General features: G+C 42.2%; 2 protein-coding genes across 4 annotated transcripts in view; one reads left to right on the forward strand and one right to left on the reverse strand.

The window, feature by feature from the left end:
- Window positions 3,282-23,581, reverse strand: GGPS1 (geranylgeranyl diphosphate synthase 1). The gene is made up of 4 exons (XM_021391623.1): window positions 23,257-23,581; window positions 19,164-19,254; window positions 9,703-9,773; window positions 3,282-8,174 (listed from the first exon to the last, which is right to left on the reverse strand). The coding sequence occupies exons 2-4, from the start codon at window positions 19,228-19,230 to the stop codon at window positions 7,413-7,415; spliced, it is 900 nt and encodes a 299-aa protein (XP_021247298.1). The 5' UTR covers window positions 19,231-19,254; window positions 23,257-23,581; the 3' UTR covers window positions 3,282-7,412.
- ARID4B (AT-rich interaction domain 4B) overlaps window positions 23,727-24,335 on the forward strand; it is an 87,618-nt gene continuing 87,009 nt past the window's right edge. For all 3 annotated transcript variants that reach the window (XM_021391616.1, XM_021391619.1, XM_021391617.1), the window contains exon 1: window positions 23,727-23,992. The gene's annotated coding sequence lies outside the window, so the exon portion shown is untranslated. The remainder of the gene's footprint in view (window positions 23,993-24,335) is intronic.

A 24,335-nucleotide genomic window follows, 5' to 3' on the forward strand; every position in this document is an offset into this window, starting at 1 on the left:
GCGCGGCCGCGGGGCCTCCTGGGTAAGGCGGTTCAGCGGCACCGCCCGTTCCGCGCAGCCCGCCCTGCCCTGGGCGGCGCCCCCGAAACGCCGCGGGGTAGGAGGCAGCGCCGGTGCGGGGCGCGCTGCGGGCACGGCCGGTGCTCCCCGCCCCGGGGCAGGCAGCCGCCTCGTGCGGGCCGCGAACACCCGCCCTGCGGCTCTTCGCAATACCCCCAGATTAAAGCTGAAGGCCTTGGCTGTGTTCTGTAAGTAGCAATTGCTTGCGTTAATTAAAGCAATATTGCCTTAACTTTGGGACCACAAAGACTGAAACTGTCGTACCAGTAAGTAACCAAGAGGCTATGCCAGTGCTGTGCCTCTGCTGTTATGACCTGACGTTAAACAGCTCCGTACGTTCTTTTGGCAGACAGCACAGCTGGTTCTGTGACAGTGGTTAATATACCAGTCAATGCAATCTGGAGAGTAAGTTGTAAGTAAGTAGCACAGCAGTGAGTCCTATCTTCAGCACCGGGCTTTGACAGCGTGCTTTGCTGTCTGGCGTGAAGCCACTGCTCCCCAAAGGGGCATTCTATGGGAGATCTTCGTGCCTTTACCTAGAAGTCTATTCCTTAGGCCAACTAATATCTTTATGGGGAGGAGCAGGGGGAAACAGATTTTCATGTCTGTCTTCTGTGTCTTTACTGGCGTTGCCATTTCCTCCGGGTTCTTGTGCCCGTTCCTCTCCCGCAGAGGGCAGCCTTGGAACAACGTGTTGTCAGTGATGCTGAAACAACATGGACGTGGATGATGGTACTACAACAAAAGCAGTAGAACCAAGTCCTTCTGCTTGCCACTTCCGACTCATTCACAATTCTTAAGTACTAACCTAAGAACATGTTTTAGCGTGAAGACTTGAAATTCATGCTGGTTATGAATGGTAGATAGAGTTACTTCAGTTTTTCCTCTTTGTTAGGCATGCTAGTTTGAGTTGCCAGAGGCATTTTCAATTGGGAAGGAACCCAGGTGGATTTCTAGCCAGCCCTGTAACTGTAACCAATCAGTTTTCACCTGCCTCTCCTTGGGGTTTTTATTTACATTAAGAATCTTGACCTTTAAATCAACTAAATAAAACATTAAGTCAAACTCTTAGTATGAATTATTACTTTATTTCGTGTGCACATAAAAGTACATCTTACCATCCTGCTCTTTTGTATTTGGAAGCCGCTAGTCAACTCTGGGCAGCAGTTGCAGCATTAGAAAGTGTATATGTTCTTACAAAGGAAACATAACCACTGCTCTACGCTTTCCTCTCCTCACTGCCAATTTCTCCTTAGGCATTCCCCTATGCTTCCAACGCCAGTCCTGATGATGTGGGATATTCATAGTTGTACGTCCTGCAAATCCTGTTGCAATATTTTTATTAACCCTTATAAATTATTGGCAGGCTGTTTTCTTAAATTCCATACTTATTTGGAAGAGCACTCAGCATGCTGAGCATCAGTTGGCCAGAACAGAAGAGTTAAGAAACATTTCATTTCCTTTGGCTGCATGTTGGGAAAGGCATTTAAAACAAAGCATTATTCACCATTTTTGACTCAGCAGCATGTCTATAGATAATTCAAGCAGACTGAGAGTCTACAGGTGTATCACTGACTTTTTTGTATTTAGCATTTCTAAGAGGATATTGAATTTTTTTTTTTTGGGGGGGGGTTATTTCTTCTGTTTTAATACTGTCATCAACAAATAGGTATAAGTTCATCCACCATACTTATTTTAAATCAGAAACAGGACAAAGCTAGCACCAATAAAACTAGAACAGTATAACATTTTCATCTTGTTACCTAGACTTAACTGTTTAAATAAATGCCTAAAGAAAGATTTAACTTCAACATTCATTTCTTCAACATTCATCTTAGTTGATGTGAAACACAAGAACACGTTTATAGCACCCATTTCACATTTTTGGAACTGGCAATGACAATGCTTTCATATGGTTTTTACTTAGACCTGTACGATCCCACCTCACCCCCAAAATGAAGAGAACAGAAGTAGCAATAGGCTCTTCAGTCAACTACAACAGTTTTTCTGTGGCTTTAGTTCTGTGTTTCCATGTATTAATTCCACAATGATCTGAAATTCTATTTTTAGAGAATTTTCTTCTTTGCATATACTTTTGTTTTTCTCCCTCTGATTTGCTCACAGTGCCATGGTGCCAAGCACACCTGGGTGCTTAACAACTTCCCCCAGTGCAAAATTGTTATGCCTCCCTTGGTGAGCAGAAGTTCACTGCAGGGTACCATATGCTGGATGACAGCAAGACAACAGGCCAGTTTTTGTGTGTTTCAAAACAGCATAGCCAAAATTGTATGAGTTGGCCATTTTTCCTTTTTACAGGCTTCAGTTACTACTTTAGTCATTAAGTACATTTTACCATATGGTCCAGAAATAACAACCGAAACATTAGAAGAGTGGAAATAATCTACTGTGATCCAGGGAAGATGTAAGTGCTCACTGGCACCATATATAATTCATATACCAAGGGAGTAGAGAGTAATTTCATGGATTGTTTTTGAGTTCAAAAGCAGAAAATTGGGTATTTAAGATTTCTCTTCACACCAGAGTTGGACCACGTTTCCAGTGCTCTCCCTGGCAGCACCATGTCAGGCCTTTTTGGGGTATCCCATAATTCTGTATGCTGCAGTAAACCAGGTTTCTCAGCAAACACTTTTCCACAGAGCAAGTGAGTACATGTTCCACAGGGCACACAGGTGAGAAACATCATCAAGACTCACAGGGTTTAACCTGCATCATTACTATGAACTTTGCAGGTCATACACTGGGATATAAGTGGATCCATGAATCATGGATTACTCCTAGCCCCACCAGCTGAACCATTAGGCTCAGTGACAAGGGTGAACATGTACGTTAAGATGAAGTAAACAAAAACACAGGAAAAAACTCAGTTAAAAAACAACCATCTCCAAATTAACATTTTTACACAAAGTCCTTGGTATTCTGCTATAGCATTGATAAGTCTTAAAGAAGGAATTAAGTCAGCATCAAAACAACTGTTTGTTTCTATTTCATCACCTCATCACCAAGCTTCATTTTCTTAAAGTCATTTAAAAGAAAATGCTGCAGAAAAAAAGTAAACTCTGGTGCTGAGGTCTAATAGAATTTGTCCAGGAAGGATGTTAATGCGAGGATCAAGCCAAGTAAGCATGTAACAGATTACATTTCCTTGGCTTCAAGAATAGAATTGTTAGAGAAAGAAAATTACAGTCAGTAATGGAACAATGTCGTGTTTATCTGTACTTTTAATCAAAACCATGAGATGATATATCAAAATTATTTACATAACTGTCAGAATAAATTATTTATAACTTTAATATCTCTTACATTACATTTGGAAAGCAAGAAGGGAAGTACAGGGAAACTGAACACACACTTTCACCTTTCCTAAGAAAGTGAATGAGATGCTGCAAAATGAGGTGAAATTACAAGAGGCAGCCTCCAGAGCCTAAAATAGGTATTCTTACCCCCTCACATCCCTTCCGTGGCTCTGCTTTTACCCCATCTAACTGCCAGCTTCAGCATTCATGAGGCTTTTGCTGAGTGGAATAATTCATTAATCCAGACAAAAAAAAAAAACTTCCCTCAGGTTAGCAAGTTAAACCGTTTCAAAGACACACCTAATGAGTTTTACCACCAAAGCAAATTAAGTGTTGAAAGCAAGTGGTAAAGAAAGGCAAAGAAGCTCTAACTATGTGGGACAAAAATAACTTATGGCAATATAGGATATTACAAGCTTCAACTTGGAAAAAGGTTTCTGGCATTTCAAGATCGCAGAAAACCTGGGGTTACTTTTGTGAAGGCACAGGAGAAGCCAAGATTTGAAGTTTACTTTGTTTGTCCTGGAACAAAAAAAGTTTGAAGGTACTGTGTGTGCTATGGTATTAGTAGCAGAACAGAAATAGAAAAGGAAAATAAATACCATGAAAGTACTGAGCAAACGATACAAACAGAATAGTAAATATCAAAGTTGAAATGTAGAATGATGAGATTAAGATAGAACAAAGACATGCAACAGATGCAAATAAAAATACAGAATTAAAGCTGCGTATAAAACACTAAGGAAAGTGCATTTAGAGAAAACAGAATACAAAGTCTAACAATCTGCATTGCAGTGCTGTTACCACTAGCTTTAGAAGCTCGTGTCTGCACACACATCAGCTGCTAATCAGTAATAACTATCACATCTTATAGACTCAGTAGTAAGTATCTGATTTGATACTTATCAGGTCCTAACCTCTGCCATTTCTAATCAGTTTCACATGCAATCTCATTCCTCCACTGTTTTACACAAACTCACATTTGCTTTGCAGATTAAACTTTTCCCTCACATTACCTACATCTTATTAATGAAGTTATTTTGGAGCTAGGCTGGAAGAAAGAACTAGATTTGTATATAGGATGGTGCCAGGTAGCATTGTACCACAGCTGCAAGAACAGAGGAATGGAGACAAAACCAAGTAACAGACTTACAGGAGAACAGTGATAAACATAATAGCAATGATATGTTTTACCTAATTAGAGATTGTATCTTGCTGCAGAACAAACTTGGGAAAGATTAGATTCTAAAAACCTGGTTCTGCAGTTGAATGAGGGATTTTAGTTCAGAGTTTGTCTGTCCATTACATACAGAATAACAGTAAAGGCAAGAGGATCAACATGTAGCATAGCACTCCTAGTGCAGCAGAACACAACTAAAAGGAAGTGTGTTTGCTGCAGTTCATCTAGCACATACCATATGTGCCTCCCCAATACTAAGTCAAATGACAGAAAATACCACTCAGGCTTGAAGTCTGAACTTAGAGACATGCACATGAAAGTTGAGAAGAAAGGTTTGAATGGAAAAGGGGATGACCAGGTAAAGGTGATAAACAGTTATTCCTTTGTGCCCTATGAGGTGCACTGCAGATTGCATAATCATGAACTCAGTATCTTAAAGTCTGCATACTAAACTGAAAAGTTAATGAGAAAATAAAAGGGGGAAATTCTCTACTCAGAGGGCACTGGCACAAGCTGCCTAGAAAAGCAGTGGGTGCCCCATCCCTGGAGGTGTCCAAGGCCAGACTGGATGGGGCCCTGGGCAGCCTGAGCTGGTGGGGGGCAGCCCTGCCCACAGCAGCGGGTTGGGGCTAGATGAGCTTTGAGGTCCTTTCCAACCCAAGCCATACTATGGTTCAATGATTCTATGATTACTGGATGACACAATATTAGAATAAACACTGTGATAAATTGCCAGAATAAATTACAGAATAAATTAAAGAGCAGAAGTGTCAGCTAGTATAAAAAAAGTTTTAAACAATATAAAAGCCCTACCTCACTGAGAAATTTGATTGTACAAAACTATTTACATCCAGCAATTGAGCAGAAATGAAATGCCACTAATGCACTCTGCACTGCATATATACTAGTTGTAATATCCCAGTAGGCACAGGGACATATTTTAGAGTAAGACCACGAGATTCTCCTGGCAATATTTTTTTCAGTGCTTTCTCTCATTCAGCATCAGCTGCAGCAGTGCTTAGAAACTCCCAAGACATGGCACAAAATAAATATGTCACTTTGCTACAGATGGTATTTTTTTTCCAGCAAAATACTAGGAATGTACAGGCTTGCTACTAAGCACTTCAAGTTAAGAAACAGAATGCAGTTTGCTGTCATTCATTAAAAGACACCTTTCACCGACTTATAGCTCTTCAGTCCTGGCAGCCAGGTTCATTCAGTGAAAAGGCAACTACTGTGTCTAATCACAGAGCAGAGACAAAGATCCCTCCTCAGCATGCAGATAAAAGGAATAAGCCATCATCTTTAAGTACACAATGTTTCTGACTAAAAGCAGTCATCCCCAATTTTTTCATGCTTAATCACTTTTGGAAGAATCACAAGGCTTGCCAAAGGAAAACATTATAGCAACTTTCTTCAGTTTTCTCAGTGGGTTGAGGTAGTGACTCAACCTGTTTGCAGGTACAGTAAGTGAACAGATGCACACAACTGTTCTTCAGCTGTTAGAAGCCAAGTATCTCTGGCCATTTCTTTTTGGAGTATGCTGTGACAGCATGCTGTCAGCTTAATACCACTGCTGACTGCACCAGTTCCACCTTTGATCTGAACCACTACTTCCCTACATCAGAGCAAAGCTTTGTATGGCTATGAATATGAAGAGAACTGAAACTGGTTAAACCCACCCTCAGCTAGGAAACAAACATTTCTGTATTGTGTGTACACAGCAGAGATTTTTGTCACTTTTCAGGCTACTTCTCTAATCAAGCTCTCAGTGCCATGCACGTATGTCTGTCTACATAATTTTAAAACAGTATTTAAGCAATTAACAAAAATGAAGGGGTCTTACAGCTTGTACTACTATATTTCAGTTTAGCCAAAAGTCACAATTGTCTCTGTGGAGATACCTACAGCATGCCTCCGGATATGAATTCAAAACATGAACACTATGAAATCTGAATAATTCCTGGAAAACTCTCTCGAAATAATAGATTAGAGAAACCAGCATAATTCACAGCATCTTAAAGGTACCTGCTATGAATCCCATTCAATTCCTAGTAGCAGCTTACTATTTCTCTATTTGCAGTTAGATGTTTGAGATCTAATGCTTACGGTTAAGTCCCAGGCTATAATTTGCAAAACAGAAAACCAGTCAACTGAGTTTTCAATGCAGAACTGGAATCAGTGGCAAATTCAAGCATCAAAGTGATGGAAATTTTTCCACAAGATACATAGAAGTCTCTATAAAGCTCCCATTTCAGTCTAAACATTAATCTCATTTGGATATATAGCATTTTTACAATTTGTATTCCCCTGAAATATCCTCAGATACTGGATAGAACATTCACATTAGAACTAAGTACATACAATCTATCTGATCTTCACAGCTCTAACATTGATAATGCAACATTAGTATATACATTAAGGTTGCAAGCATATTTTGTTATTTAACACTGTATTTTGGTTTACTAGAGCATTGTTTAAAAACACAGAAGCCACTCGGGTCAATCAGATTTAATTTAATACAGAATTTCAGCCAGAAACTTACAGTAGTCCTGTTGAAGATGTACTGTGACCTGTGAGATTTCTAGGGCTGAAGTAATGCCAATAGTTGCGTAAAAAAATCCAGATTCAAAGTTTGTTTCCATTCTAGTATATGTTTTGAAGACATCCACGAGCAGTTACAATTAAGACTGTATAGACAAGATATTGCAATACTCAGTGATCAAACTTATGTTCAACAGACATTACTGCCACGTGGCAAGACAATAAATAGTTTTAAGTGAGACTGACTATCACATCTTTCAGGAAAGATTATTTACCCATTTTAAAAAAGCTTCCATTCATCCCCAGGAGATTAATTAATTGTCATTTTCTTTGAACATTTTGCTCAGCTGTTCCACTAGTGCTACAAGCTCAGGGTTTCCCCCAAGTGATTCAATTTGTTTATAGGCTTCAGATTCAAGCTCTTTCAATGTATTCCGAGTGTACTCAAATGAACCCACATTTTCGAGGTAATGCACACAGTACTTTTTTATGTCTATGTTTTCTGTCCTTTGACGTAAAATGTTTTGCACCTGTGTACTTTCAGGTTTTGACCAAATTGCATGAATGGTTGGGAATGAGAACTTGCCCTCAGTTAAGTCTTCACAAAAGCTCTTGTTTTCACTATATTCTTTGGATTGCAAGTTGGCATAATCATCTCTTATTTGGAAGAAGAGACCAAGTGTGTTAAGCAGTGGTTTTAAGTCTTTTTTATAATTTGAGAAGAGCTGCATGAGGCCTACAGCTAATCCAAAGAGACCGCCTGTCTTTTGCAGTACCATAGCTTTGTATTCAGCTTCTGTAGGGCAGGTGTAAGTATCCCTCCAGTAAATATCCAGGCCTTGACCTTTATGGAGTTCCAGTAGCTGACGAGTAAAAACTTTAACAGCATCTGGGTGATCAAGGGTTAAAACCTTCTCTAAGCCAAGGAAATACACATAATTAGCACAGTTGATTACAGATGGAATTCCATAGATACTGTGAGCCACTGGAAAGCCTCGTCGTAGCTTTGAATTATCTTCAATATCATCCACAAGTAGGCTTGCATTGTGTAGCATCTCTGTCACTTCAATAATAACCTATTAGAAGAAGAGAAAATGATTATCTGGTTTTATCTGCATTTTTTCCAGCAGCAAACTATCTAGCATTCAGTAACCATTATCTCTAATATTAAAACCTGAAACCCAGCAGTCTAATTGTTTGTTTGCCCAAAGATAATGACTTTGAGAGCAAACTGTTTGAGCACTAATTACTCAGCTTTGAGATAGAAGTGAGGCCTTACTTTAACTTGTAAAGATATTGTCACCTATTGACTTTAAAATCATGAAGGATAGAGTACTTATGAAAAGCAACTTTGCAATACCTGTTTCTCTGAATACTGCCTTAGTCCATTAAGTCATTCTCAGTACTCTCAGGAAAGTTTCCCTGTGAATTCATTAGATAAGCCTACTCTAGCATTTCTCATTAGCCTATTTCATATCACTTAGTTTTGTGAACTCTTGCAGCTTCTAGACATTTAAGGTTGAATTGAAATAACTTAAAACATGCTTCATGACTGCAAATTATCTCACGAACTTCCATTAGAAGAAAATACAGCATCAAAAATACTTTAGGGTTGGAAGTGAGGAGGGAAGAAGTTCAGACAATAGAAAAACCTTATTTTCTAGAAGAGAACAGGAAGTTGTCTGAGGAAGTGAGAAAACTGCACTTCATAATGAAAGCAAACCAGTACAGAATGGCATGCTTTCTTAAAAACCAAGCCTAACTCATCAGTGGCTGCTGCAACATAACTTTCAGACAGATAGATTTTACTACTTGAGCATTATGAAGCATCACACTTAACCTGTCCTAAAGAGGACTACTTCACAAACACTAATGGTCTACCTGACCATTAGTGAAATTATTTAGGGACCAGATGAGTGTCAAAAAAACCAATTAGTTATTTTAATTCCTTACATTACCTCGGATACAGAGAATCTTTTGCACCCTAAGTACACAGTTTGGCAAAATTGTAGTCTAGCCAAAAGGAGAATTTTGCATTTTAAAAGCCACAGTGTTTGAACATGCATCTTGCATAGGTTTGTCCAACAGAAAAATAAAAGGGAAGAAGTATTCTTGATAAAGTGCTTCTCACTGGGTAATAAGGACTCTAAACTGTGTAGAAGTCTACCATTTAAGGCCCAGAACAGGAAGTGGTTTATAGAGGTTTAAAAGTTCACAGGACTACTGGCTTTGATATTCTTGTATCAAAATCATAAGACCTTGTACTCAGTCACTGTATTTGTAGGGCTTTCAAAGTAACCATCTAGCTTCTTTTGCAATCATTGGGTAACAATAGTAGCTGCTCCTTCTACCACTCAGAATGTAGAGCTTACATGGAAAGCAAGTAACTATTCTACTTAAGACAAACCATGGAAATTGTTACTTTAGTGTTAAACCATAGCCAAAGCTTTGCACTGAAGTTATTTTCCTTAAGTTGTACTTTAATATACTCAGGAAAGATGTATTGTAAATGATCAGAAGTCTAAGTACATTACACTCAGAACAACCTGTTATTGATAATCTTGGAAGAAAGGTAAGAGCCTTGTAAAAATACTTAGTGAGTACCTGTATTTTATCTTCTGGAACATTAAGCCAGTGATTGAAGGCTTGTGATAGTTTGGTTCTTACTTGCTTACCTACAATTAGAAAAAAAAAAAAGAAAAATCAAAGTCCATTATTAAACACAACAGTTTATCTTAACAGCTGTAGCTAATTTGAGACCAGTAAGCTGTTAAAAGCATGACCACTTCAAAGGGCAAAATACATTGTAGTAAGATTGTAGCTTGTTTCCTCATTGTATAAGCCTTAGAATTGAAGTTGCCTATAGCTGCAAACATTTCACAGTAATACACGTTTTATATCATTGTTTGTGTATTTACATGTCACTGCAATTAGTTTTGGCAATTTAGTTAGCCAATTTAGTTAGATCTCGAGTCCTTTAGTAACCTCTACAAATTGGTTTACTGCCTCTAAAAGCAAGTCCTAATTTGCTTGACACGTTAACCTTATGTAACAAATAATTTTCAATTGCAATTCATTAATAGATATCCAGCAAATATCCATATCTTCAACTATTTCCTCTCCTGTTTCAGGTCTTCTGCAGTACTCTCCAACTGCTATTGAATTTGTAAATCAAAAAAGGAACCTTGACGTACTTGAAAGAAAAATTTCATTCTGAACAGAACTTTCTAACATTTCAGACGTTTATCTTATACCCTGTAGGTTTACATATGTCTAACAGGATGTTCCACTTTGGCTAAATCTAGTTCGGCAGAACACCAGACAGTCACCTATTTCAGAGGAAAGAAAGATAAGACTCAAAATCCAAATTCAGTGTTAAAACAAGGGTTAAAATTCAATCTAGATACATTTTACCTGAAGGAATTGATTTTAATACAAGTTATCCTATAAATTATCGATGCCAGCTTTCTTTAGTCAATTGCTAGGGGTTACATAGAAGTATTCCTTTAGTGTGTCTATTGATGATCAATAGGAAATTGTTCAATAAACAGTCACCTCCAGTGCAGCTCTGAATTTAAACTCAGCTGAATCTAAGATCTTCTATTAACAGCAGAACATGCTTAGAGAGTTCTGCATCCTTACCTCATCTCAGTGAGCCACTTGGAAGCTATTACAACTAAACCTCAGAGCAGTGCAACCTATCTGTTGGGTTCCACATTACTCAAGATCTACCGAGAGACATAACTGAAGAATGATTCTGCAATATTAGTTCTCATGTTAATGATGCCACCCTGCCATAGCACTGGGGAAATTTCAACATCTGAATGTCTCTCTGTGAATTCTCTCTATTGCTGTGTGATCAACACATACAGAACAGGAAAATAAACATGCATAAATTAAATGATAAACAGGATTTATCCTGTTCTTATCAAGTCACCGCCAGGTAAGCAGTAGATTTGTGGTTTGGGTTCTGTAGTGGAGGTGGTAACCTTCCTCAGTTGCTCAAAGGGTTTCAATTTTTGCTCAGTCTCAAAGACTTGCATTACTTCCTCTCACCACCATCTTTTGGTTTTCATCAGCAGATACTAACGAAAGGCATCTCTTTTCCAACAGCTTTGTCTTCTGGCTCTGCCCTATGAAAAGGGGCGTTCTTACCTGGACATACACCGTTTTTGGCTTGTGTTCTCCTTTCTTGTTTTCTACACTCAGGTTTAAACACTAATAGCTTTTTTTCTTGCTGGACAGAGGAATTGTTCTGTCTTTGAAGCAGCATGACAGATCCCTTAAGTCACTTGTATCACGCTTATTCTTGGGTGTGGTTTTTTTTTTAAACAACAACAAAACAACAAACTGTGCATTTAAGTACTAATTCACTGATTTAAAAGTTCATCATTTTGAGCCCTGGTTACCCATGTTAAGTTTAAATACAAAATTAGAATAGCACCCAAGATTAAGAACTTCTCATGTCAGCTAAGCATCACCACTAGTTCAAGTTAGGCCTCTTTCTGATAACAACAACTGCAAATGCCAGGCCTTGAAATACCACCAACACTGAGACTTTCTCTCTCACCCACTATGTGAGTAGATCAGATTTTGGCCAAATCTGTTCCCTGACCACACTTGCTACACAGTCATCACCACCAAACGCTGCACAAACCAGGGCAGAAATGTCCTGCATCAGAGGTTTTTTTCCCATTCTAATAATTACAAGAGTAATTGTACTGAAGTTAACTGAAGAGAAAAATCACTCAAAATATTGAAAACAATGGTTACAAACACACATCAACCTGCATGGCTTGGTAAGTATAAATGATTAATTCAGTAAATCCATAAAGAAAATTAGTCAGATAATATCACATTACGGATGTATATCTTATCTACAGCCATTTACACACTTGTAAGTTACATTGATAAAAACAATACTTCAAAAAAAATAGGCTGCTAATTCTGTTTTTATTTTTCAATGTGTTTGCTAGAAAATAAGCTTATGGGAATGCTATATGTTCAGTAACAAGAGTTATGTACCTCATGATGAAATAACTACTAGCATATAATCTAAATGGACTCTTAATACACACAGTGGATTTGGCCATTTAGTTCCTTAGTACAGACAGCATTTGAATTGTTAAGACTTGTCTACCTTGAACACCAAGGCTGTCTAGACAAAGGCTATTTATGGAAAAAAACACTATCTGTACAGTAAAACATTCATCTTTATTTTTATAGGTGCAGATTTGCTTGTGTGAGCCCTATTACTGCTTCGTAAAAGCTACTGTATCTTGTTCTGAAGTCAGTCCTACCAGGTCTATTTGATATTAAAGCAATTTTCATATGCATTTTTATGCCTACAGTCACAGTATGATAGCAACAGATCCAATCCCATTAATGTTGGGATAAGAGACTAGATGCATCGGTACTCCTTTCCTTTACTCCTGCCTCCAGCCCTAAAACCCTGAACTATGCAAGACACAGTCCAGAGATGTTAGGATAAAATCGAAAGGATTAAGACTTAACACTACCAGAATAATTCACTTTTTCTTCTCCAGTGTTCTATGTCACTACACTGTTGACTAATAAAAAGAGAGTATTGTAAAACTGAAGGCTATCAAGATCTAATTTCCAAAATTAGAGGCCCTACCTACTGTACAATCATAATTATAGACAGTACTGAAACAAGCTTTTAACAAAGTTATGCAGAATGCAGTCAGTTTAATCTGCTGAAGATCCCAACAGTACCCTAATCGAGCAGTAACTACACAAAATTTTTTACCTCATTAGCAAAGCTGGGTGGAAAAGCAAGGTAAGAGAAAAATAGTGAGAACATAGTAGATTCACTCTGACAAAAATTCTCCATAGGGATAAAATATAAGTTTCCTATCCTTGAAACCAAGATCCAGTTAGTGATGTCACTCTCAGGACAATCCCTCCCACCTCCTTAGATAGAGGGGAGCTGCTTCTCTACAATGAGACCAACTACACATTATATACATATGAGTTTCTCCTGACAGAGTACAGACCTCAAACTCAGACCTCCTGCTCTGAACAGGCTGCTGATCAGTATTTCTTTGCTCACATTGCATTAATGTGACCTCAAACTATGCCCTTTGGGCAGAACCCCACTTAGATTGAGGGTATGTAAAAGGGATAGAACAGCACGAGAAAGAGCAGAGGGACCATCAACCTAGCCCTCATTAGAGCCTCACTAAGCTAATTCAACTCATTACTGCAGCAGAAAACTGCCTGTTTTTTGCTAGGTTAGCTTTCTGCAAGCTTTATGTACTGCATCAGCTTAAGAAGTTGGTCTGCCCGAGTTAGTTCAGAGGGAGCAGCAGATACCAAGAGACAGGAGGAAGAGGGCATCACCCTTCTGGATGAAGCAAGCCATTATATTACCTCAGCTATATTGTACACTTTCACATTTAGCTCTGTCATCTGATGGGTTAGGGCTAAGCAGGTCCCTAAGCAGACCTCCCCACACAGCTGTAGGAACACTACTGCCATCCTGTGAGAACTGCAGGCCTACATCTTCAAACCTAGGCAGCCACTTGGGACAGACTGAGGTTGCTGCAGGATTGTCTACTTTAACCCTACACCCTGTTCAAAATAAGGTTAACTAGTCCAGTACTGAGATTCTGCTTTTTGCCTTGTTCTGTCCTCTCAGGATGCCCAGTGCCACCATCCCATAGTCACGAAGGACACAGTTGCTACCACCCTTCACATGCCAACCAGTTCTTCCTTGTTTGTAGGTGTGAGGTCCAGCAAAATGCCTTCCCTTACCAACTCCTTGATCCTCTGTGCTAAGGAGTGGTCCTTCACACATTCCAAAAACCTACTGGATTGCCTACGCCCTGCTGTATTGCTTCTTCTACCAGATACTAAGGTACTTGAAGTCTCTCACGAAGACAAGGGCTTCTCTCAGTTGTCTGAAGCCTTCATACACTTCTTCCTAATCAGATCACCTGTAGCAAAGACCCACTAGAGTACTACCCATCAGGGTATCATTGGTCTGCCCTCTGATTTCAACCTGTAAGTTGTCCACAGGCTCATCCGACCCTAGGATGAATCCATGCAGTTCAGCTGCTTTTCCGCATGAAAGGCAACTCCCACTCTTTGCCATCCCAGCTCGTCTTCTGAGATAATTCATGTCTACCCATTGCAGCACTTCAGCTCTGAGCTATTCCACATCCAATACCCCAATTAAATCACAGCCCTACAACTGCATGCAGACCTTTAATTCCTCCTGTTTATTCTCCATACTCACTTCACAGAAGTACTTAGTCCTGCAAATTCCACAGGAAGTATGAGAACTTCCCCCATCACATGTTGCCCTGTTATTGCTTATTTTAGTGCATACATCTGAGGTGGGCTCCCTTCAGCCCTATTCATTAGAGGATCTCTTGTCTCCAGCAGACTACACCCTCTGCTTGCCAGTTCACCTTTTCCTTACTTTACTTTGGGTATTATCACTTTTAGTTTAAGTCTCTTCTCACCACACTGGTCAGCCTGTTGGCAGACACACTTGTAGGCTAACCTGGGTTGGTGGAACCCATCTCCTCCTAGGAGTCCTTGATCCACAAAGGCAGTCCCTTGGTCATAAAACCCAAATCCCTGCTGTAGATATCAGCTGAGCAACTAACTGATTATTGACAGGAAGGATCTACTTATTTGTTTTCATAGTAAGGAAGGGCTCAAGGATCAAGAAAGACCACTTGGTCTCCTGTGCCCTTGTCTCTCACTCCAAGAGCCATGTAATTGTGTTTGAAAAGCTCCAGCTGTCCCTTGGCTATATCCATTAGTCTTAAATGAAAGAGGTATAGGGTTCAGTTGCCTGACAGTGAAACACACTTCGGTAGTAGTCTCTCCAGAACATCCCTGACCTGAGCTGCCAAGAAGCAGCAAGCCTCCTTAAGATAACAGCTCAGATTGCCTCTGTCCCCCGCAGGAAGCAGCCTCCCCACTACTATCACTCGCTGCTCACACCTGGTGCGAGTCTGAAGCTGTGCTGCACAGAGCTTCTAGCCACTTGTTTTCTTCTAGTGCAATGAACTTATCTGACAAATACACATCTACATGAGATACAGGAATCTCCACTGGTTTCAGAAGCCATGAGCTCCCAGCCTTCACCATTGTGGAAATCTCCATTTTGCAACCTGACATGCATTCTTCCTGCCCCTCTTTTAATATACACAGGGCTCTTGAACTTTCAGGCTCTTGCAGAAGATCCTGTCACAGAATCATAGAATTAGCTAGGTTGGAAAAGACCTACACGATCATCCAGTCCAACCATCCACCTACCACCAGTAACCCCACTAAACCATGTCTCCCAACACTATATCTAAATGTTTCTTGAACACCTCCAGGGACGGTGACTCCACCACCTCCCTGGGCAGCCCATTCCAGTGTCTGACCACTCTTTCACAAAAGTAGTATTTCCTAACATCCACCCCGAATCTCCCCTGGCACGACTTGAGGCCATTCCCCCTCGTCCTGTCACTAGTTATAAGAAAGAAGAGGCCAACCCCCAGCTCGCTACAACCTCCCTTCAAGTAGTTACAGAGAGCGATAAGGTCCATCTCCTTCCAGTTATTTCTGATGCTGTGCAGCCTGCTGAACCTTTTCCACTGGTCTTTTGCTTGGTGGAAGCAAGTTTTCCACCACTACACATCTTTTGGAGGGCAGGGACACTACCTTCTCCTGATCTTGTGGGATGTCCAAGCATCCCAGCAGTCCAAGAATTGGAGAGCTGCCATCGCCCTCAGGAACTTAGCCAAATTGAGTCCTCTGATGTGCAAAATGCAGTTGCTCCAGTGGTAGGGATCATGCCCTGTAGCACATCACCACCGTTCTTAAATGCATATATGCTGTCCACAGTTTCTGGTCCCCTTCTGTGTAAACTACAGAGCACCTACATCTGTTGGCTGCCTCCCAGCTGTATTCTCCTTTAAAAGAAAACAGAAGAGTGAAGAAAAAATGTACATGCTATTAAAATAATGATGTTTCAGTAATTTTAAGAGAAGCATTACCTTAGTCTTGCTACCGCTGCTTCATAACTCCTTCAGCAAGCTGGTCAAGTTCAACAACTCAGCAGAAAAATATGAAAAAACAAAACCCAGTCTTGATTGTTTAGCAAGCTAAACAAGCCTGGAGCAATACACATGAAAGGGAAAGTGCAGAGATGTGAACATGATCAGAATTTACCCTTTTCAATTGCAAGCTGTCGATCCTGTCACTTTTACTGCAACTGAAAGCCTCTATATCCCTTAGTATTGCATAAACAGCTATTGCTGTTAACTCAGCTACCTGGAGATGAAAGATTCTTCATCATCCACGTGACTTTCAAGACAAACCACATTACTGGCATTTCTGAAATTTATTGCTGCTTATTGTACTTTGTTTACCCATATAAATGACAGAATACTAGACTGAGCAAAACACACTACTACGGCAATTTTATGTACAAAGTGATTTTACAAAAAAGTTAGTATTCAGTACATTCTGAAACAAAGTTTTGTTAAGCCTACTAGTTTTTATAACTTAGGTTATAAACGTAAAAACTCTAAGCTTGTCTGTTTAAGTATCAGCCCCAAGAAGTTACCATTAAAGTCCTACTGGATTAACAGCAGTCAACCCATTCTTGTATTGGGGGATTATCACTTATCATCATTATAAAAGTTTGCATTCTCACATTACAAGCAACATTAGGAGACACTTAGTTTTTAAACAATCTTAAAAAAGATACCCAATTCCTCTTTATGTAAGAGTTTCACATGCACCTAACTTCATTCAAGTTCTTATAGGTTACAAAATCACTTGTAGCATTAGTTAACAAACAAAATCTCCAAGATAAGCAACTGCTTACCTGACTCACAGCCAAGCTTTCTCCAAAAGCCCCTCAGATGTACCTACCCTTGTGCCACTTCACTGACAGGATAAAAGATGAGCTATTCTGTCAGGCAAGTTTTTTAACAGGTTAGGTGATTGATACCTAATCATTTAGTCAGTGAGCTGAGAACTGGCAGAAGAAGCAAGAGAATACTGCCAGAAGAAAGATGGAACAAAACTGCCTCTTTCAGCAAAAGCTTGTTAGATTAGCTCAGGCATCTCATGTGGGCTCCGCCCCAATTATGAACTGCTAGCATATGCCTCATTTTCCCTTCACCAAGCCTTGATGCTCATACTGATGCCAAGGCTCACACAAGTAGCTGACTGCTACTGACCTGTGCTTGGCATAGCTGATGTGGGGCAAAGCCGGTGTTTCAAAACACAGTAAACATCCAGCTGTATGATTAAGTACAAGCTTTCCACAGGCACACAACTTTTACCTCCCTAGATTAAGAGAATTCTTCTGTTCTGAATCATGCCAACATTTCTGCATGGAGAAGAGTGTATCTTATCTCTCACCTTCTCAAAGCATAAATTAAATTAACAAGAGATCAACATGCTTCAGTGGACAAGCAGATTTATGATACTTGAGCAGAATAGCATACGAGGTGCTTACACTGATGGTCCGTATAAGATAAGCCATCAGGACACAGTGATTAAGGCTGAACACACAATGAAGTACAGGAATTTAGCCAGAGGAGTCAAGATGGGAAGGTTAAACAAGATGCATAATTTAAAGTGAAAGCTAATTGAAGAGCTATTAGTCAAAGCACTTACACCTACAGAATTTTTTTTTTGGGGGGGGGGGGGGGGGGAGGGGGCATGCTTTTTTTGTCTATTCTGTATTTGCTTCATTGCTAGTAGCTACAATTTATCTATTTATTTTTTAAAAAGCAGCTGAAGACACAGAGGTGCTATGATACATCTTTGCTTGTATTAGATAATCTAACCAAACAAATAATACCCTTAAAGATGGTGTTGGAGAAAAGTAAGATCAGATTTCTAAGACCAGATCTTAGAAAGCCCCTTGGAATATCACAGATTCGTTCTCAAAGAAATTTTCAAGAAAAAGCCACCATCCAGTTTAAATGCTGTCAGGAAATGGCAAACAAACTTCCTGGCATTAAAAAATGAGTGCTACTGCCAAATTCTCTACTCCTCTAGGTTTTCAACAACAGCGCTTGGCAGCACAAAGTGCCAAGTCCATTGCAATCTCTAATGTAGAGAGAATGCAACTGGTATTTGTAGAGATGAATAATGAACTTCACTACACACAGATTAAAGACCCACCATGCCAACACACAGGTCTTGCTGCAGATGTACAAAGTCTTCTATCCCCAGTCACATATAATTTTGGTCAGTTATTTTCCTTAATATCTACCTAATTTTATATACCCATTAACTCCACCAGTATCCAATACAAGCTGGACAGAAGTAAATGATACAACAGTACCCACGACAAAGTTATTTCTATAAAGTTAGTCACTGATAGCCTACATGATCTTCCTTACACTTCAGGTGTACAAATGAAATCACAGCAAATGATGTGACTATTTGTTCAGTAAAGAGGCTTCTGAGTGGCACACACATACAGAAGTTTTCTATCAAACTGCCTCCTGCATTCTGCTGAAATAGCTACTATTCAAGAGGGAAAGCTTCATCTCATTGTGTTTCTAATGACCTCGTACCACACAAGGACTGACAAGTCAAGTAATCCAGGACAGCCAAAATTGACAATACTAAAACCTGGCCCTATACTCATCAGGGAGAAGAAACAACACAAACAGATTAATTAAAATATATACACACAGTCCATCAAGTCCAGAAGAGCAAGCGGGTAAGTGTTGGGCTGGTGATGTTTCATCCTTCAAGAATAGCATCAAGTCTTCAGTACTTGCCCATATCAGTTTCAGCAAGTAGCAAGTCAGCTGAACGGAGGGCAGAGCAACTGAAAGAAAACTATCTGCACTGCAGCAAACAAACACAATTGCTACAGTATGAATCACACCAAAAGGATAGTACCTCAAGAGAAGAAAAAAGAACAAATACAGGAAATGTTAGCTTTAATTACTCTAAAACCAAGTATCAAGCATGGACGAACTTCTTGGCTTATATTTCCTAGGACAAAGATGTTATAAAAGTAACACTGATATTTTGAAGTAACACAGTAAAAATAAACTTGCCTGGTAGTTGAAGTAAATACTGGTATGGCTCTAGAATTCTTTTAGATGTTTCATCCATCCCATCCATGCCTCTTTCATACGAGGTAGTTCACTGTTAAAGAAAGTGTTATTAACACTGTTTAGATTAAAAAAAAAAATCAGTGAAGTAACAAAGTAGAGCAGCAAAGAATTCAGGAAAAAAAAATAGCTGACCTCCAGGCTAGGAGTAAGTGCTGCAGTTTTAAATACAACAGTGCCTACAAAATGCATTGTAAAAGAAAAGTTTTCTGGATGGCACCTAGATAAGAAGCAAGCATATGTTTTAAGTACAGGTTTCTTTATTTATTCATGAGTAGTTTAAATCAACTCCTAGACTTTTATCTGTATTAGAGGGCACAGATGAAAGAGAAACATTTAAAACATTAGCATTGACAACAATAGAGCCACACTGTAGATGTGTAGAGAAGACACTCAGCACATACAAACCTTGCATGATTAATCTGATCAGACCTCCCTAAATGCTCTCCCCATACAAAAGTGGGGATACCTAAGAGCAGAAAATACACCTCACACCAAGGCAGCCTAAGCAAGTTGAAAACAAGCTTGAGCCTTTTGACAGAATTCTTCAGTCCAGTTTTAGAAGACAGCAAGGTATCGTTTTCTTACCACTGCTTCATGCACGCAGTCATCTTTACATACTTTCACATACACTACATACATCATATTCTTGCAATTCATTTTTAGGATCCATTCCCTCTGTAGCTCAACAATTATGTATTGATTATTTTTCAGTTCACATATCCTTTGGTCATCCATATTTGCATTTTTTTCAGACTGTTTTCTATAATGGATTTTTTCTCCTTTCACCTCTAGTCTTCCTTGCTGCACTGCAGATACAGCAGCTCAAAACAATTCTTCTAATGTCATTTTAAGACAGGAACTGCAGCAGCAGCACAGAGGCTCATGCTACTTCAGCAGTGCTTCTCAGCTATTCTGCTCCCTCCTCCCCTGAGCTGTGGAATAGTTTTATGAATTATCAATAAAACTAACTAATTTAAAGTGAGTTTGTAAGCATGGACTGATGCATTTTTAATGCAGGAACATTAAGGGGAGTGGCTGACATGAGTGAAATATATTATGCTCCACATTTGCTCAAAGTAATCCAGCAATAGTTTCCCATCAACGACTCAAAAGATTAGTATTAAGATCATCGCTTCCCCTTAAACTACCTGGACAAATTGGACCTTCCCCTGCCAGCAGTAGCTCAGTCATTTCCTGCTTACTCCCATTCCCACCTCTTGGAGCCATAAATATTTGTAGCAGTTCAAACGTGGGAACAGATCTTCATCAGTAACTATTTTGGAAGCTTAGGGTTGGATAATTTATTAGGTTCACCACATATGCTAATCCAATTCATCAGCACTTTGGGTGCAAGAAAGGGTATTTAAGCAAACATGGCTGCCACTGAAATGCATGCATGACTGCACCTTTCTGGGAAGCCCTGCATGGTTTCTTAGCAGTAATACCACAATAAGCAGTGCAGCCTTTCCATCTCTTACCCCATGATATCCCAGCACAACTGGCTGTCAGGACCTTAGCTCCCTGTTGTTCTCACTTTATTGGTAGAGCTTCGGAGATAGGAACTGCTTTTAAGCTAGGACTGCCACTGAGAGCATCAGCTGTGAAACTGCATCCTTATGTACCAATGACAAGTCTCAACAGACTTTAGTGAGGAAGTGAAATAAATATCAGAGTCCACTGTCTGATTTCTTTTTTTAAGGAGAAAGAGGAACTTGTAGAGATGGATGTACAGAGACGCTATCAAGTTGGCCACTCTCCTGTGACTATTACATGTCAAAAAGCCACACAGTTCAAAATTGAAAGTGCTTAGCTATCCAACATCACCTGGAAGAGATGGCAGGGTAGAAATTTCTTCTCTGTAACAGTTTCCCATTGATACAGTACCTACAGGCATTCAGTGAGCACGCACTGCAGCATCAGAAAACAAGGATGACTAATCTGAAGATTACCCCCCCATCCACTATGAGAAGCTGCCTAAAAGTAAATCCTAAAATTCTTCCTATCCCCTGCAGGTTATCAGGAGGCTTCTTCCCTGTCTGTAGGTAACTAATGCAGTATTCAAACCCCTCAACTGGCTGGAAATTGGCTGGTATTGCACCGCATCAAATCACCTCTGTATCTTTTGGTGCCAAACTAATAGGAATCCTCCAAAATGCTGCTTATCTTGAGAAAAAAATTCACTAGGCACTTTTCCACAAGTGCCAAGGTTTTTTTTTTTTCTTTTTATAAAGCAGAAAAGCAAGATAGGTTACAGCTGAGCTTCATTTTTTCTTTAAATAACATTAAAAAAACTCTAAAAATCATGGCAGCTTGAATCACTGCAGCTAAGCTCCCCTGGGCTACTGTGCTGCCTCTAAATAAAGTACCTAACCTCTGCAAAGAAGAGTGCAGTACTTCATAAGGCACTCACATGTCTAATACACCCACCAAAACTGGAACACTGTCCAGAACTGCCCCAAAAATTATAGAAGAAAGATGCTTAACAAAAGATATCTAAATGAAGGTGCTTATCTAGGGCTATATGCCAGAATACCACAAAGTAGGAGAGTAATATTGTGGTTCTTTGTAAAGTTACCACATTTGACACACCTTGGGAAATGTGTGATATGCAAGTTATCCAACCCTTGATATTAAGTGTTTCCTGACGCGGTTACTGAGTGGTTTACTACAGAAAGTCAGCTGCTGCAGAGAGCCTTCTCACAAAGATTTCAGTTAACACCTTCCAACTTCCCTGTCAGTGGGAAGAAGTCAGGCAATAAGTGAAAGGGAACATAAAGCTGTTTGTTAGTGAAAGTGGAAGGAATGATTGTACCTATCAAAAAAAAAAAAAAACAGAACTGAAGCTTCAGGCTATTCTGCTTAGTTCAATTTCCTTTTAAACTCACACATGCACTTCCTGCGTTTCAGTTCATGCACAGCTGAGCTCTTCTTCAGCAGTTTCTCCCTCTTTCCCTGCACACAGCCGCCCTCACACAGCCCAGCTGCTTCGGGTGTGGGCCCACAGCCGCACCACAGAGCCCATAGCACCGCCCTGAGCTGCAGCAAGCTTTACCTGCAGGGATCCCTTTGCAAAGGCAAAGGGCACCAAAGGGAAACAGCAGCATGGGCCTGTAGGACATGGAGCTCTTTTCAGACTTGGAACTGTGACCCGTGCACAGCAAAGTAATGCTAACTCTAAGCTACGCATCAAGGAACTTCTTCACATCGAACTTCGTAAAACAGCTTTCTCCCTCGCATCCCGTTCCACTGACACTCCAACAAACATCAAGGGGAGGACGAAGCCCACTGAAGTTCGCCGGGCCAAACACACACCTAACAGAAGGCGGGCTGACGAGCAGCAGCGCTGCAGTACCTCCAAGCACAGCACAACACAGCCGCAAAGGAACCGAAGCGGCGACGGAGCAGAGCACCACAGCCCGAAGGCGCTCCCGCAGCGCAGGGCCGAGGGCAGCGCGGCACTAACCAGGGCAACGCGCCGCAGCAGGAGATGCAAAGCGAGGCCTGCGCTCAAGAAGGCAGGCGTACACGTCGCGGTGGATGCGTACTGTCTCCAGGAGGCTGGGAGGGCTCCTAACCCGAGCTCGGACAGGACGCCTGCCGTCCCAGCCCACATTCTCATTCTAATTACAGGAGCGCTCCCTATCACCCTCTGGGGCAGGCGAAACGGAGCCCCACACAGCTTTAGCGCACCAGCAGGAGGGCGGCAGTTCGCCTCCCGCGGACGCGGCCGAGGAGACAACAACCACCGTTCTGCCACAGGGGACTGCCCCAAGACACGCAGCCGAGCCCCGCGAGTGCCGCCACCGCCATGTTACGTACACCAGGCTGCAGCGCACGGGGACGCCGCGCCGCGCCACCCCCCCCTTCCCGGGCAGCCCGCCAGCCCCTCCCCGCCGCCCGGCTTCCGCCCGCTGGGAAAGACCGGCCCCGCCACCGCCAACCCCCCCTCCACTCCGGCCCGGGCGCCTCCCACCCGCCTAACGGCCAGACGACGCAAGATCCCTCCACTCGCCCCGGTGCGACGACCGCTCACCTCGCTTCCAGCGGCGGCCCAAGCCGCGCCCGCTCCGCTCCGGCAGTAGCAGCAGCGCCGCTCTGCGGGAGGAGCGCCGCCCTCTTCCGCTCCGTCGGGCGCCACCTTCCTCTCTTGGGGGAAAATGCGCCACCGGGGCCGCACTGCGCAGGCGCCGGCCGTGCCTCCTCCCTGCATTAGCATTCGGCCGAAGGCCCGTCCCCTCGCGGCGGCAGAGCGCGGTGCGACCTGGGATATGTAGTTCGTGATCGGTGCCAGATCGCTTCTCCAGCCGGAGCGCGTGACGGTGAGGAACACCATCACCCGTGAGCCTCCTCGGTACTGAGTCTCAGTTTCCATAGAAGTGGAGAAAAATGACGTCAGTATTTCCGACGCAGCGGCCAATGGGGTTAGGGAGGGGGCGGGCTCTGCGGGCGGGAGCCCAATGGAGGAGGCGGGGAGAGGGGCGTGGCCCGTCCCGTCCGTCCGTCAGTCAGCCGTTCGGTGCGGGAGGGGGAGGGGGACCGAGAGGCTCCGAGCCCAGCAGTCACCGCCACCGCTGCCGCCGGGTCCGGGCGGGACGGATCGGGTCGGCCCCGCCGCGCGCAGCAGCCGCGAGCAGAGCCGTTACGGAGTGCCGAGCGGGGGCCGAGGCCGGTGTGACGGGGACCCGGAGCCGAGAAGAGGCTTCGCCCCGTTCCCTTCGCTCCCCCCCGCCTGGGGTCGGGGAGCAGCGGGCGGGCGCCGCGGAACAAAGGTAACGGCGCGGGGCCGCGGGCAGAGCACGGCTCCCCGCCGACAGCGAGCGGGAGGCGTCGGGGGGGCGCGGGGCCGGGCCGCGGCGGGGCGAGCGGGGGGAGGGGGGCGGTTGTTTTTCTCCTCGCAGCGCGACTGCGGCGGGACGCGGCGGCTCTGGGGCCGGGGGAGAGCGATCGGGGCCGCCTGGGCAGCTCCCCCCGCCCGCTCCCCTCGCACACACACACGCACGCACCGCCGCTCCGTGTCCCCGCTGGGCAGGTCGGGCCCCTCTCTCCCCGCCCCCTCCCGGCCCCGCTCCCTTCTTTTCTTCTTCTTCCTTTTCATTCTTTTTAATATACAAC

Source organism: Numida meleagris, chromosome 3 (genome assembly GCF_002078875.1).
Source record: "Numida meleagris isolate 19003 breed g44 Domestic line chromosome 3, NumMel1.0, whole genome shotgun sequence".
In the NCBI taxonomy this organism is placed as follows: Eukaryota; Metazoa; Chordata; class Aves; order Galliformes; family Numididae; genus Numida; species Numida meleagris.